Genomic DNA, 17,135 nt, shown 5'->3' on the forward strand with positions numbered 1-17,135 from the left:
TGGGCTTTGTTAGATATACATAGGAATGCAAATTATTTCTGCAGGATATTTTATATCCTGCAACTTTGCTAAATTTGTTTATTATTTCAAGTAATTTTTTACTTGATTCTCTAGGGTTTTCTAAGTATTCCATCATATCATCTGTAAAGATTGATAGCTTTGTTTCTTTACTGCCTATTCTAATTCCTTCAATTTCTTTTTCTTCTCTTATTGCTAAAGCTAACATTTCTAGTACAATATTGAATAACAGTGGTGATAATGGGCACCCTTATTTCACCTCCGATCGTATTGGAAACACTTCTAGCTTATCCCTATTACACATAATGCTTACTTATGGTTTTAGGTAGAGGCTACTTATCATTTTAAAGAAGGCTCCATTTATTTCTATGCTCTCTAGTGTCTTTAATAGGAATGAGTGTTGTATTTTGTCAAAAGCTTTGTCTGTATCTATTGAGATAATCATATAATTTCTGTTAATTTTTTTTATTGATATGGTCCATTATGCTGATAGTTTTCCCAATATTGAACCAGCCCTGCATTCCTGGTATAAATCCTTGTATTATCCTTGAGATAAGTTGCTGTAATCTCTTTGCTAATATTATATTTACAATTTTCACATCTATATTAGTTAGGGAAATTGGTCTATAATGTTCTTTCTCTGTTTTAACTCTTCCTGGTTTAGGTATCAGCACAATATTTATATCATAAAAAGAATTTGTTAGGACTCTTTCTTTGACTATTTTCCCAAATACTTTATATAGTATTGGAATTAATTGTTCTTTAAATGTTTGTTAGAATTTGCTTGTAAATTCATCTGGCCATGGAGATTTTTTCTTAGGGAATTCATTGATGGCTTGTTCAATTTCTTTTTTCTGAAATGGGGTTATTTAAGTATTTTATTTCCTCTTCCCTTAATGTGGGCCCATTTATATTTTTGTAAATATTCATCCATTTCACTAAAATTGTCAAATTTATTGGCATACAGTTGGGCAAAATAGCTCCTATTTATTGTTTTGATTTCCTCATCATTGGTGATGAATTCACCCTTTTCATTTTTGATACTGGTAATTTGGTTTTCTTCTTTCTTTTTTTTTTAATTAAATTAACCAAAGGTGTATCTATTTTATTGTGTTTTCTTTTTTCATAAAACCAGCTCTTAGTTTTATTTACTATTTCAATAGTTTTCCTAATTTCAATTTTATTAATCTCTCCTTTGGTTTTCAGAATTTCTAATTTGGTATTTAATTGGGGATTTTAAATTTGTTCTTTTTCTAGTTTTTTTTAGTTGCATGCCCAATTCATTGATCTCCTCTGTCTCTGTTCTATTTGTGTAAGCACTGAGAGATATAGAAGTTCCCCTAAGAACTGCTTTCACTGCATCTCATAAGTTTTGGTATATTGTCTCATTATTGTCATTCTGTTGAATGAAGTTGTTGATGTTTTTATGATTTGTTGTTTGACGCATTCATTCTTTAGGATTAGATTATTTGTTTCCAACTAATTTTTAGTTTGTCTTTCCAGGGTCATTTCTAACATGTAATTTTTAATTACATCATGATCTGAAAAGGATACATTTAATATTTCTGTCTTTCTGCATTGGATTGTGAGGTTTTTATGCCCTGATATATGGGCAATTTTTATGTAGGTCCCATGTACCACCGAGAAAAAGATATATTCTTTTCTATCTCCAATCAATTTTATCCAGAGGTCTACCATATCTAACTTTTCTAAAATTCTGTTCATCTCCTTACTTCTTTCTTATTTTGTTGTTACATTTATGTAGTTCTGAGTTGGGGAGGTTGAGGTCCCCTACTAGTATAGTTTTGTTGTCTGTTTCTTCTTGTAACTCCCTTAACTTCTCATCTAAATTTGGATGCTATACCACTTGGTGCATATATATTTAGTAATAGTGTTACTTCATTGTTTATGATACCTTTTAGTAGGATGTAGTTTCCTTCCTTATCTCTTTTAATTAGATCTATTTTTCCTTTTGCTTTGTCTGAGATCAGAATTGCTCCCATTTGTTTTTTTTACTTCAACTGAAGCATAATATATTCTGCTCCAGTCTTTTACCTTTCCTCTGTGTGTATCCCTCTGCTTCAAATGTGTTTCTTGTAAACAACATATTGTAGGAATGTGTTTTTTAATCCACTTTGCTATCTGCTTCCGTTTTATGGGAGAGTTCATCCCATTCACATTCAGTTATGATTACTATCTGTGTCTTTCTCTCCATCCTGTCCCCTCCCCCGTTTATCTTTTTCTCTTTCTTTTCTCCCTTCCCCTCCTCACTAGAGTTTTGTTTTCAACCACTGCCTCCCTCAATCTGTCCTCCCTTCTAACAGCCCCTTCCTTTTTCTTTCCTTTTTCCCTTACTACTTCTTCCCTCCCTTCTGTCCACTCCCTCCCTTTTCTTTCCCCTTTCCCTTCCTACTTCCTATAGGGTAAGATAGATTTCTATACCTAAGTGATTGTGTTATTCCCTCTTTGAGTCAAATCTGAAGAGAATATGGTCCAAACAATGCTCATCTCCCTCAGTTCTTTCCTTCTACTGTACTATGTCTTCATGTGATATAATTTACCCTTTTCTGCCTCCTCCTTTCCTCCTCTTCCAATACAATTCCTTTCTAGTGCTTAATTAGATTTTTTATCATCACATCAAAGTCAGCTTATACCCATACCCTTTGTTATGTGTACCCCTTTTAAATGTCATAATAAAGATATAGTTCTCAAGAGTTACAGGGATATAAACAGTTTGCCCTTTTTGAATAACATGGGTTTTTTTTTCCTTTCCTCTTTACCTTTTTATGCCTATCTTGAGTCTTGTATTTGAAGATCAGATTTTCTATTGAGCTCTGATCTTTTGATCAGGAAGGTTTGAAGTCCCTTATTTCATTGAATGTCCATCTCCTCCTCAGTTTTGCTAGGTGGTTTCTCTTTGGTTGTAATCCAAGTTCCTTTGCCTTCTGGGACACCATATTCCAAGTCCTCTGATCCTTTAATGTAGTGGCTGCTAGGTCTTGAGTAATCCTGACCATTGTTCCATGATACTTAAATTGTTTCTTTCTGGAGGCCTGCAGTATTTTCTGTTTGACCTGAAAATTTTGGAATTTGGCTACAATATTCTTTGGCATGTTCAATTTGGAATCTTTTTCAGGAGGTGATCAGTGGATTTTTTCCATTTCTATGTTACCCTCTGGTTCTAGGACCTCAGGGCAATTTTCCTTGATGACTTCTTGGAAGATGCTGTCCAGGCTCTTTTTTTTCATCATGGCTTTCAGGTAGACCAATAATTTTTTTAGGCAATTGGGGTTAAGTGACTTACCCAGGATCACACAGCTAGTAAATGCCAAGTGCTTAGTCTGAGGCCATATTTGAACTCAAGTCCTCCTGACTTTGGGGCTGGTGCTCTATCCACTGTACCACCCAGCTTCCCCTAGACCAATATTTTCAAAAGTATCTCTCCTGGATCTATTTTCCAGGTCTGTGGTTTTTCCAATGAGTTATTTTACATTTTCTTCTATTTTTTCATTCTTTTGATTTTGTTTAACTGATTCTTGCTATCTCATAGAGTCATTAGCTTCCACTTGCCCAATTCTAATTTTTAACAAACTGATTTCTTCAGTTACCTTTTGTACCTCCTTTTCCATTTGGCCCATTTTATTTTTTAAGGAGTTCTTCTCTTCAGTGAGTGTTTGTGCCTCCTCTTCCTTTTGGCGAATTCTCCTTTTTAAGGAGTTGTTTTCTTCAGTGTACTTTTTTTCCATTTGGCCAATTGTAGTTTTTATGGACATATTTTATACAGTCAGTTTTTGTCCTTCCTCTTCCAAGCTGTTGACTATCTCTTGCATACCTCTCATTTCTTTTCCCAATTTTTCTTCTACTTCTCTTATTTGACTTTTAAAATCCTTCCTGAGCTCTTCCAAGAAGGCTTTTTGGGCTTCAGACCAGTTCATATTCCCCTTTGAGGTTTCAGATGTGGGTATATTGACAATGCTGTCCTCTTCTGAATTTGTATTTTGATCTTTCCTGTCCCCATAGTAAGAATCTATGTTCATTGTCTGTTTCTGCTTTTTGCTCATGGTGTTTGCCTATTTCCTGGTCTTTTAAGTTGAGCCCTCCTTCTGGAGCACAATGGCACTGACCCAAGCTTCTTGTGCTGGGGGCCAGAGACCTGGTCACTGGCTTTGTGCTGAGGCCTCAGGTGTTGGCAGCTGAAGGCTATAAGGGTCTAGCAACTTACCTGGTGCTGAACTGGGGTCAGCAATACTGAAGCTCTCAGGATGGGGGTGGGGTCTGGCCCCTGGAGGACACCTGCTCACTTAGGCTGCTTTGAAGCATTGGGAAGTTTGGCTGCTGGAATATGCCTGCCTGCCTGGAATTGTGCCTCCTGCAGTTGTGCTTCCTGGAGTTGTACTGAAGGACCAGGAAGTTTGGCTGCTGGAGGACACCCACCAGTACACATGGATGGTTTTCCAAGCTGGAGTCTACCAGTTCCCCTGCGTGTGCCAAGGCACTTGGTGGGGGGAGGGGGAGTCCTGGTGTTGGCATTTGCCTGCTCCGCCACACTGGGGCTCAGAATCTTCCCCTAGTTTGCTGAGGTGGAGCTTGCCTCTGGCTTGCTGGGACAGCTATCATCCTGTACTATTCCCCTTCCACCAGAGCAAGAAGGACCTTTCCTGTTAGTCCCCCAATCTCCCTGATTTTCAAGACTGCTGCACCCTGTCTTTCTGCTGGCTCAGCTGTTCCATGGTTTTTCCTGGGGCAGTATTTTCTGGATTTTTAGAGGTTAGTAATTGAGGGTGGGAGCAACTTAACTTCTTACTCTGCCATCTTGGCTCTGGGAATCCCTGATTCAGTAGTCTCTTCATAATGGAGGTTCCAGCTTATAATCTATTCATGGAAAAATACCAACAATTTTACATAGATAATATGTATGTATATATATGTATATAATATGTACATATATATTACAATTCAACTTTTTATTTTAATAACATCAGAATATGCACAGCACATGCATTGCTAGCATCTAAACTAATCCAGTAAGCAATAACTAAACCTACAGTGACTTGAAGGTCAGTCTTTACATCTAGTTTAAAGTTTAAATCCATTCTTACATATACTTTTTGAATCCCTATTTATGAACTGACAATATTGCTTGCTGATAAAGCATGCTAAGATGTTACTGCTGAATGCCCAGCTGTACCTGCTGAGGGCCAGCTAATCTCCAGGAGCTGGAGAAGGCAAAAGAAGATACACACCATTGTTTCAACTTTTTCCTGGCTTCAAATCTGGGACCTGGACAAAGCTCTGCCTGAAGTCCATGTAATCAGCCCTATCCTTCCAGATGCTTTTCCAGACTCATTTCCTCTCTTCTAGCTGGGTGGTCTTAGGCAGTCACTTCCCTTTTCAGGGCTTGTTTCCTTGTCCCTAAAATGAGGGGATTGGGTAGGTAATCCCTAAGGATTCTGGCTTTAAATCTTTTGACCCCATTATTTCATTAACCCTGCACAAAATTCACAGGCTAAATGTTGACTCAGCACCCTAAGATCTCTGAAGTCCCAAGATGCCTGAACATCATCTTGGTGGTGAATAGCCTCACAACATTCCAATATTTGTGTAGTCTTGGAGCTCAAAAGCAGCTATGTATTATAATGCAGATAACCTTTTGGTTAATATGGCATGGTTCATGTTCTTCATAATCTTACCAAGCCTACAAGCTGGCAATGTTTTCTCTGTTTAATGTGTCCACAGTCATACCTAATGAGTAGTAAACTAAATAGTCTCAAGTTAAAAGAACAGAACTTAGTGTTGTAATCAAGTAAAACCTACACAAAAGATAACCTGATGTTACTTCTTACCTGTATGGATCTTGTTTGTTCATGCTTGCTTGGGCATTATCTCCCCAGTAGACTGAGATTTTTGTTTCTTTTTGAGACTGAGTCTTCCTTTCTCAACCAAATGAGATACTATCGGCAAAGTGCTTACCACTGTGCTTGGAACACAGTCAGTGCTTAATGAATGCTTGCCTTCCCCTGTCCCCAACTCCCATCTCACTTTGGCTGGAAGTGCAGCAGTTACTCATGAACCAAATCCTCCTGCTCATCAGCCTGTAGGCTTTGACCTGCAATGTTGCTGAACCCACCACTCCTTTATACTTTTCACCCTTATGCAATCACCAAGTAATTATTATTTTTTCCTTCTTAAAATTTTTTATTGTTGATATTTTTCTCTTTTTTTTCTCTGTTTTCTCTCTTTTTCTTTTCCTCATCACTTCCCACTTTCTCTGGCCATTGCCAATGGCATCCTCTGTCATAATAAGTAAGTTTAGTCAAGTGAAACAAATCCACACATTGGTTATGCTGTATGTTCAACTTTAGAGGTAGGGTGGAAACAGTGGACAGAGCACTGGACCCTGACTCAGGAATACTTGGGTTTAAATCACATTTCTGACAATTGCTAGCTGTGTGATCCTGGGCAAGTCACCTAAGCTCTTTAAATTGCCTTTAGCAATTCTGTGGGGTGGTTTGATTTTTTTTTAAACTAAGTAATAAATTAATTGAGAACTGCAATGATGGAGTGAATCACCATGTATAAAAAATCATAGATCCTCTGCATGTTCATGGATTTGAAACTTAAGGAGAAAAATGAAAATAATTTTTTTGGAACTGGTTATACTTTATCAACTTGCTCGAATCCTCCTCTGAGGTTTGAGTGAATAGACTTAAGAATCCATTCTGTGGTACAGCGACTCTAACACAATTAAATTCAAAGACTTCTCAAGGTGGAAGCAAAAAGTTACTCTTTATTACAATCTCGCGAGAAGGGGCATCTGCTCCTCCAGCACACTACCAGCAGGAGAGAGAGGCGAGGCACAAAGGACAAAGCAAGGTTATATATCTTAACACAAACAAGAAACTCCAACCCCGCCACTATCCCTTACTCCCATTGGCTGGGAGGCGGGCTTACATTCTAGGCGCAAAATCTTTCCCATTCCCAAAGAACAAGGAAACAGGGTATAGCCAATCCAAACATACATGTCCTTATTTAGTATACCTAATGCTGACATGGCAGTGGCAATCAGGAGGGAGTTTAGGGCCAAATTAAACTTATGGCCTGTTTGTTCTCTCAGAACCTATCTCTAGTTTCAAGATAGTCTTTTCATCACCACCCTGAGAAGTCTTCACAGAGGTTATATCTCATTCACCATGATTCCATTTCCTACCTCAAGTCAGTGGGATAACTTTCATTAATTTCTAGTTTGCCAAATTCTGGTCCTCTGGTTTATTTTCTTAGGGAGCACAAAAGGTTTTTTATGTTCCATTAATGCTTATACATGTGGCAAAAAAAAACCCAAACAGACAAACTGAAGGACAATGCAACAAGGCAAAAAAAGAAAGAGACAGACAGACAGAGAGAAAAAGGAAGAAAGGAAGAAAGGAAGCAAGGAAGGAATGAAAAAAAATGTAATTCCTACAAGGTGTAAGGCACTATTATATAATATTTAAAAATCCAGGTTGAATATGATTTTCTTTTCCCTTTAAAATTGTTTTCCCATTAGGAGTAGCTTCATAAGATCATAAATCTAAAACTGGAAGGGACCTTAGAAGTCGTTTAGAACAACATTTTATAGATGCTGAAACTGAAGTTGAGAAATCAAGTGACTTGACAAGCCAGTAATTTGGTATTTCCTTTCTCCTTTTGAACTCCATCATGGAAGTCTAAATCCTTTTTCTTTGAGTATGGGGAAAGTCTGTTTGTCTTGCTTCATTTTAAACATTTACTTTGTTTATAAAAAATAAGGTTAACCACATACCTTTGCTTTTTTGTATATATCTACTGGGGTTACAATTTGAAGGAGGCAATTGAGAGGGAGTGTCCCAGGAGAGGAGGAAGAGAGAAAAATGAAAAACTGAGGTGTTTGCCAGAATGCTGTCTCTGGCTGTGGGCTCAGAGCTAAAAGGAAAAAAGATAGAGAGTTATAGATTGCTTTTTTTTTTTTTAAAACAACTTCCAGAGCCGAGAGAGAACATTATATTGGGAACCATCCTCCTCCAGTCATTATGTAATCAGTAATCACTACACACAAAAACTAGGTAACCCAAATGAAAACTTAAGACTTCCCTTGACCCTACCTCTAAATGTTGGTAAGTTTTTTCTTAGCTGACTTTACAATACAATCTAACAAAATGGTGCACAGATGAATTATCTGCTTGGAAAAAATGAAACCACTGATTCTCTCCTGAAACTGTCCCTTGAATTTACAAGTCAATGGCTATTTCAAAAGGGGAAATTTTAAAAGTTGTTTTCCTTGATAGTATTAAAAATAATCTTTTTCTTTTTACACAACTAAAACCATGATAAAGCAATGTGACACAGAGAGAGTGAGCATTTTATATAATTGAAGTTTCTAGTTAACTGAGAGTTAAACAACCATTTTTAAAAATTGAAAACCTCTCTAAGATATTATCAGACTACTTTCCTGCCTAAATCCTGTGGAGTGAATATTTCTTCTTTTTTGAGGAGCCTTAAGAACAAAAGGATAGGTATAAACAGTTGGAATCTATACTGAACATAATGTATCATCTGGTAACTTTTTAAAATAAACCTTATTATCATCTTGCTTACTCATAATTTTTATAATTTTCTCCCTAAAGCATATTGCAGAAAATTTTGGATTAATTGGAGGGGGTTAGTATAACAGTGGAACTAGTGTTGAGTTTGGAATGGGGGATGTCAGGGAAGGGAACAGGCATTTTTTGGGCACCTACTATGTGCCAGGCATTATGCTAAAAAGTTTACAAATGTTATTTCATTTGATTCTTACAACAATCCTGAGAGGTAAAAGCTATTATTATCCATATTTTATAGCTGACCTGAACTTGAATACCTATTGTACTACTCAATATTTGTGAGATCTTGGAGTATGTCACTTAACTACTTTGGACTTCAATTACTGTTCCAAGAAAAAGCACTGGGGGGAGGTGGGTGGTTGGGTAGGGAGCAGAACTACACTCAACAACCTCTAAGGTCTCTTCTAGCTCTAAATTTAGCTGTTTATTGAAATAAAAAAGAGAACATAATCTATGATTCTACAACCCTGAGTAAGGTGAGGTTCTAGTTAAATGAAGTTTTATAATAAGCAATGTAAAGATTAGGTTTTCTGATTTACAATGAGCCCTATAGGGAGTAATCATATTTGCTAGTTATTGAACCTAGGAATGTCACAGGAGCAAATCCACGTATTTCTGTGGGCATGACTACAGATGGAAACTAAAATATTAATTTTGCTCTTTAGAACTCTACTTGTGAATATTTAGCTCATGTGTTTAAGAACAAAATTTTTATCAATCTTGTATATCTTCCTTGAAACTTCAAAACTTGCATCATCCACTGGTGGCTTTCTTGGACTACCAGGCTGAAGGAATTTCTGAATCCTGGGGAGCTTGATGACTCTAGCTTTGAACTCCTAAAATGGAAAAAAAAAAAGCAATATGACATCACCTGTAAATGAAGTAATAACCCTTGAACATTGGAGCAGGACCCCGGGGTTGCTCTTGCCAAGACCCTTTGGAAACTATTTCATCCTGGTGGAAAACTGTGGCAAGCATTTTGTCCCTATGAGCAGTGATGTTTTTTGAAAGTCCTCAGGAATTCCCTGCTCTGTAAGGCCCACTTTTCAGTTTATAATACAATGTAATGTAATTTAATATAATATAATATAATATAATATAATATAATATAATATAATATAGTATATGAAGGAACAGCCTTCTCTTTTCAAAATGTATATGCCACATGAGTTTTTTCCTTTAATTGTTTATATAGACTTGTTTAAAGCCAAATTGGAAGTGGCAACTTAAAGTAGTGGATGGAGCACCAATTAGCCTCCATATGCAAAGAAGACATAGGTTCATGTCCTGCCTCTAACACATACTGGTTCTGTGACTCAGAGCAAGTCACTTAACCTCTTATTACTCCCAGACAGTCTTCTATGACTTTAAGCTATAGAGTTAGTGTCAATTTTCATTGACAGGTTGAGTTTGCCCAACAGGATTTTCCTGCACCAATGAATGTTGGCCTCAGGCCACCCCTGCAGACAATAAAACAGCTACACAGGAAATCAAAAAGGAAAGCTTTAGCAAAATGTGATAGATTGTAAGCCCTGGGAGGGCAAAGATCATGACATTCATCTTTTATTTCCCTACCTCTATTCCCAGAGACTAGCACACTATTTTGTGCATAATAGGTACTAACTATTGATTTATTAGTGAATAAATTTATGGATTTATCCAATTTAGGGCCTTGTTCTAGTACGGTTTCCATTAAAATCCTCCTCTGTTTGCTCAAAGTGGTATGGAGGAGACCAATAATTCTCAAAAGCTATACTAGTCAAATTAAAGTTTTAGGTGGGCCCACCAAGCTGGAAAGACTTTGAGCTTTAGGACTGGCCCTGGACTGTTTGCCCACCATCTGAAAACACATTCAGATAAATTCATTAAGGCTCTCAACAATTGATGACTGTTTTGAGCAGCCCAGGAAGACCATCTATTAAAGAAGCTTTGGGAGATAGAGTTATGGTCAGTAGAGAAAGGACCCACACAAGGGAAATCCCAGATCTGTTAAGTCAAATACTTAGCAAGCATGTATTAATCATTCATTGTGTTCTAGGCACTACACTAAACTGGAGATTAAAAGAAAAAACAAACACCCTCTTTGGGCTTACATCTAAAGGGCAAGACAACACGTAAAGCAATGGGTATGTACAAGATAAATGGTGACCACTTTTGATGGAATTACCTGAAGCTTAGGGAATGCACAGAGAACACCAGCCTTGAGTTCTTCCACCATTAGGATGACTTCAAGCAGTTGTACATCTGCCCAGCTCAACTGGTTGCCAACAAGGTAATTTTTCCCATGGTCTTTTAATGCCTGTAGGACCAGTGACAAGGAGAGAAGGGAAAGAAGGTGTGAGAATATAGGGTACATTACTTGTATTCTAATGGAAAGAACAAAAAATACACACAAAAAAACATAGGGTAGAAGGAGATAGAGAACAATTTTATTTCTACCTTCTTAGTTTATACAGGAAATAAGCATTTATTAAACACCTTCTGTGTATTAGGGTCTGTGCAAAGTAGTGAGCATATAAAGTAAGGCAGAAAAAAAAAGGTCCCTCTCTCAAGGATGTCTGTCTAATGGAGGAGACAACATGTAAACAACCGTGTACAAACAAGTTATAGACAGGATAATTTCAGTGCTGTCTCAGAAGGAAGACACTAAAATTAAGGATAACTGGAAAAAGATGTTTGCAAAAGACACATTAGCTGAGATTTGGAGGAAGCCAGTAGGCAGAGATGAGCGTGGAGAGAGTTTCAAGCATGGGAGGCAGCCAGTGAAAATTCCCAGGAGTCAGGAGATGGTGAGACTCCTGTTCAGAACAGCAAGGAGGCCAGGGTCTCTGAATCTCAAAGTAAATGAGGGTGGAAGTGGGAGAGAAGAGAGGAAAGGTAGGAAGGGGTAAAGTTATGAAAGGGAGTTAAAAGCCAAATGGAGGATTTTATATTTGATCCTAGAAGTAATAAGGAGCTATGGGAGTTTTGTGAATAGGAGAGTTACATGGTTACACTAACATTGAAAGGAAGACTATTTTTACAGCTGAATGAAAGATGAACTGGAATGGAGGCAGGTAGAGCAACCAAGCGGCTATTGCAGAACAGGTATGAGGTACCTTATGAAAGTTTACAGTTTCTTATGTAATCTTTATTTCTATATCCAAATGTTTAGGTTTGTTATTGATTAACTTTAAAATAAAAAAGTGTAGCCTGGCAAACGCTGTCTCCTCAGCAAAATAATTCCTTTCCACCCAGCGGAACCTTATTCCTCACTATGAACTACTCCAAATGAGAGAGGGAAAGACACTGTATTACAAAAAAAAAAAATTTTTTTAAAAAGGGTTTGGGGGGCAGCTCGGTGGTGCAGTGGATAGAGCATTGGCCCTGGATTCAGTAGGACCTGAGTTCAAATCCAGCTTCAGACACATAATACTTACTAGCTGTGTGGCCCTGGGCAAGTCACTTAACCCCATTGCCTATCCAAAACAAATAAACAAACAAAAAAAAAGGGTTTGGGCCAGGAGTTAGGAAACCAGGATTCCTTTCTTGACTGTAGTACTTACTAGCTTTCCTGAAAAGACTTTTAGGCCTAGGGCACCCCTGTTGTGGGTTAAGGTTTAAACCTCTTGGCTGTAATATCTTTTTCAAGTTTGATCAGATTTCAGTTCGTCCACTCACAAATCTCTGCCCCTTATATTTTCAGACTCTCTAAGCAGGGTTGTTGGGAGGATCAAATGAAATAATATTGTAAAGTACTTAGTGCAGTGCCTGGCATATAAACGTTACAGTAAATGTCATATAAATGTTAGCTAATATTATTACTACAATGTAAAATCCTCAGTGAGTTTCTCATGGCATCACCTCACACCAAATGCCTAAAGTCTTGACTTTTAAGTCTTGGCTTAAATTCTATTTTAAAATGTATTCAACAAAGCAATAATGCAAATGCAAACAAAAAAATATGCAGTCTTGTCGGGTGATGATAACCAAGAAGCACAGATAGACACACATAAGCAATAAAATACAATAAGGCAGGCAATAGCAATGAATTCAGGGCCACATTCAGTTCAACAACTATGTAATCAATAGCACAGAACTCTAAGCAGTATTATTTAACGCAGTCAGTACACTTGTAGGCAACAATCCACAGGCAGTAAGGTTGCACAATTTATTTGGAATCCTACAGGAGATACCAAGATAGCCAGAAAAGGTAATCTTAGTAGAGGAAAAAACAAAAAAACAAAAATCCTAGAAAGGGGATGGGGGAGGGGGAGGAAGGGAGCTATTTCAACCAAAAGGAAATATCACTAAGCTTAAGGAAAGTCACAAAACTTGGAAAATAAAATTTACAAATCCCAAGGACAAGCTAAGATCTCTTTAGTTATGGCAATCAATGAAACACACGATGTGACTTAGACCCAGGTTACAGCAGAATCTGATTCCGTTTTTTGTCATTATCCTTTGCCCATATTAGGAGCCCAAAGGGATCATCTGTTGACCACATTCTCAGATTGTGTTAACAATCTGCCTTCAAAAGTTGTAGGTTATTGAGACAGTGTTGTCTCAAAAATTTTCTTAACACCTTTTTTTTTTTAACCAAGGACCAAAACATCAAGTATTTTTAAATAGATTTTTCTTATGATGGAGTCTGTGAATTATCTGTCACCCCAAACTGAAACTGACAGACCCATGTATAAATTTCTTCTCCACTGTGACAGAGATCTAGGCAATATGTGTAACAACACAACAATTTATGTAACAAGTCTGGTACAACAGATTTTTCTGTTTCAGACATTGTTGAAAAACTAAACACACATTTATTAAATACTTCTTTAGTGCATGGCACCTAAGTGGCCCAGTGGATAGATTGTTACTCTATGAGGAAGAATCATCTTCTGGAATTCAAATCCAACCTCAGACATTTACTAGCTGTGTGACCCAGGGCAAGTCACTTAACCCTGTTTGACTCAGTTTCCTCATCTCTAAAATGAGCTAAAGAAGGAAATGACAAAACCACTCTAGTATCTCTGCCAAGAAAATCCCAAATACAGTCACAAGAGTCAGACACAACTAAAAACTACTGAACAGCAATAACAATGCATAGCATTGAGTAAAGTGGTGATAGGGATAAAAAGGCAAAAAATAATTTAATCTCTGTCATCAAGGAGCTTATACTATACCAGGCAGAGGATACTACAACATACACAGACAAACATAATGCACAATATATATGTTGAAATTATAATGAAGAGTTGTGCAAAACATTCACTTCATTGTAACTCAGAATTATATATAGGATTAAGTTGTGCAAGGAACCTGGAGATCGCCTTGTCCGACTCCCTTATTTTTCAGGTGAAGAAAAGGAGCCCACTGAGGTTAAAGTAATTTACCTGAAGTACAGAGGTAGAAAATAGCAGAGCTAGAATTAGAACCTAGATTTCAGATCTCAAATCTAGTGTTATATTTTGTTGCCTCCCATATTCCAATAAAACTATGATCTACAAACTAACAGTTTAATAATCTACTAGAGATGTCTTATGGATGAAGTTAGTAATATCTTCCCCTCAAATTACATTGTACTTATTTGTATGGATACATACACACACACACACACATGAACACATTCACTTTCAGGTATAAGAACGTAAGCTCCTTGAGGGCAGGGTCTATTTCATTTTGCCTTTGTGTTCTCAGTGCTGAGCACAGTCTCTGGTATGCAGTTGGCTCATTAATAAATGCTTGGGTCTTCTGATGTAATTAATGTGTGTATATTAAATGATTTAGTAAGTCTTCATCCCAAAAGGATTAGATTGTACCAACTTTATACATAGGTTCAGAAAAATCCATTTTTATGAAGAGAACTCACAGAGCTTTGCCACCAGCCCTTCCTTTATTTATAAGTCTGAAAAGGTGCATAAGAACTCAAGGAGATCAGTGTCAGGACTAGCCATATAATTTTTCAACGTTAAAAACAAATATTAAGTGCCCTTCATTGCGTCCCCTGGTGTTGAGTTCTAAGTGGCTGCCTATATTATTTTTCCCTACTTCCAGTTCTTTATGAATTCATAGGATCATAGATTATGAGCTACAAGTGACCTTAGGGGTCATTAAGTACAGCTTCCTTATTTTACAGATGAAGAAACTGAGGCCCAGAAAGCACAAGTGACTTGCCCAGGGTCACACACCTGGTCTGAGGTAGGATTTGAACCAAAGTCTCCCTGACTCCAAGTCCAGCACTCGATCCACTATAAGTTGCTGTCTTATTTTGTAAAGCTTAGGAAACTGAGGTCTGTTACTAAGTGATGTGCCCACATTTCCACAAGTAATAAGTATTAGAGGAAGGATCTGAACTCAGATCATCTGTCTACAGAGCCAGTGGTCTTTCTTCTATACCACTGGGGCCTCCAGTGTTTCTGCACTGTGAAGTATTTGCTCAGAATGAAGTAGACAAAGTGCTTGTAATTTCAGTGACTATACAGGCAGATCACACACTGCCTCATTGTTCCATAGATCTGGAGGGGGAAGATCTTTGCCTCATTTTTTATTAAGTCCTAATCACTGAATGGGTGCTGCCTCAGTCAAACTGAGACCTGTTAAAGACCTTAGCTTGAAAAGGCCATGGTCCCCCAGTGCATCCTGGGCCTTCTCCGGTCATCCTGATCCATATCTGGCCATTGGACCCAGATGGCTCCAGAGGAGAAAGTGAAGCTGGTGACTTTGCACAGCCCTCCTTCACTTAAATGCAATTCACTTGCATGTCATGGTATCACTTCCCTGATGTCACGTTCCTTTCTGAGAATGAAGGACAAACAACATTGTTCCATACCTTCTCATACACTGGGAAGAATCTTTGAGTGGCTCTCCCCAGGATATAGTTAAGATTCTTTTGTTTTTCTTCAGGCAAAGAAAATGGGAACAACATAATCATGTCATTCAGATCCCTCATCCCTTCCACATACATGTCAATCCTGGAAAAGAAAAATGGCACAAATAAAAATATGAGTACTAGGGGAAATGACTGAAAAAGCATTTAATAATGACTGACAGAGAGAGAAAAGGCTTTAAAATTTGAAAAGCACTTTACCCACATGATTTCATTTGAGCCTTTCAACACTGTGAGCTAGGTCCTACAGGTATTATTATCCCCATTTTAGAGCTGGGAAAACCAAGGTTCAGAGAATGACTTGCTCAGGGTCACACAGCTAGAATGTCTCAAAGACAAGGTTTTAATCTGGTCTTCCTATTATTGTTGTTCAGTCATTTCAGCCATGTCTGACTCTTTGTGACTGCATTTGGGGTTTTGTTGGAAGAAGTACTGTAGTGAATTTGCCACTTCCTTCTGGAGCTTATTTTACAGATGAGGAACTGAGGCAAACAGGGCTAAGTGACTAAAAAGGTGCATTTCTTCTGAATGGTATGTGCAGGTCCCGGGGTCCCAGCTAGTAATTTCTGAGGTCAGATTTGAACTCAGGAAGATGAGTCTTCCTGCCTCCAGGGCCAGCACTCTATCCACTGCACCACCTCACCACTCTGAGTCCAGGTCTAACATATGTCCTTGATATGTGACTTGCCATCTGTGTGACCTTGGGCAAGTCACTTAAACTTTCTGTGCCTCAGTTCCCTCACCTGTAAAAAGAAGTCTTTGAACTAGAAGTCTTCTAAGGTCTCTTCCTGCTCTAAATCTCTGATCCTGTCATCTATTATTTCACACTTCACTTTATTCCTCCCTAAAAGACAGGTAGCTCTGGGTCCCACCACCTAAAATCAAAATTGTTGGAGTTTTTTGTGGAAAAAAAAAATGCTTATTCTCCAGGAATGTTCAGGAATATAGACCTCAAAAGATGTAAATTTCAGCACTTAATAAATGTAGAGAACATAATTAATGCCTGAGAAATATATAGCATTAGAATGATCCAGGAAATGGTCAACTGGGCAAAGAAAGGTTAAAATTGACTCTGTTAATTGAGTGACAATAATGAAGTGGCCTCGAAAGTAGGGACAGTTCCTACAGGGGAAGAGGTTCAAGGTGGCCCCTACAATGCTACCAACTTTGTTACTTAGAGCAATGTTTCCAATTCACCCTAGCCAACAAACACTAATTAAAGTCCTTTTTATGTATATGTAATAAGCATTTACTAATAACCTACTATGTTCCAGGTACTATGGTAGGAGATAAAGACAAAAAGAAACAATTCTTGGGTTCAAAGAATTTATATCCTCTTGTGAAAAATAAGATGTGAATATAAGAGTAAATTCAAAATGTATATACAATTAATACAAAATAATTGGAGGGGGGATGGGAAATGAGGGAGTCAAAAAAAGTCTCTTGTAGAACATGGCCCTTGAACTGAGCTTTGAAGGGATCTCAGAATTCTAAGATGCAGAGGTAAGGAGGGAGTGCATTCCAGACATGGGGACCAGGGTGCTTTTGCAAAGGCAGAGACTGAGAGCCTTAATACTGTGTTTGAAGCAGCAAGAAGGCAAATGAGGTTGGAAGGTAGTGTGTCAAGATGAGTAATA

At 37.8% G+C, this 17,135-nt stretch overlaps 1 protein-coding gene across 2 annotated transcripts in view; it reads right to left on the minus strand.

Annotated features, from left to right (window-relative positions):
* Positions 1-7,990: 7,990 nt before the first annotated feature.
* LOC114036479 (glutathione S-transferase A4-like) overlaps positions 7,991-17,135 on the minus strand; it is a 61,429-nt gene continuing 52,284 nt past the window's right edge. For both annotated transcript variants that reach the window (XM_027852971.1, XM_027852972.1), the window contains 3 exons: positions 15,442-15,583; positions 10,801-10,932; positions 7,991-9,469 (listed from right to left, as the gene is read on the minus strand). In XM_027852971.1, the coding sequence (XP_027708772.1) occupies positions 9,317-9,469; positions 10,801-10,932; positions 15,442-15,583 (427 nt within the window). In that variant the 3' untranslated portion in view covers positions 7,991-9,316. The remainder of the gene's footprint in view (positions 9,470-10,800; positions 10,933-15,441; positions 15,584-17,135) is intronic.

Source organism: Vombatus ursinus, unplaced genomic scaffold (assembly GCF_900497805.2).
Source record: "Vombatus ursinus unplaced genomic scaffold, bare-nosed wombat genome assembly UNPS02009835.1, whole genome shotgun sequence".
Lineage (NCBI taxonomy): Eukaryota > Metazoa > Chordata > Mammalia > Diprotodontia > Vombatidae > Vombatus > Vombatus ursinus.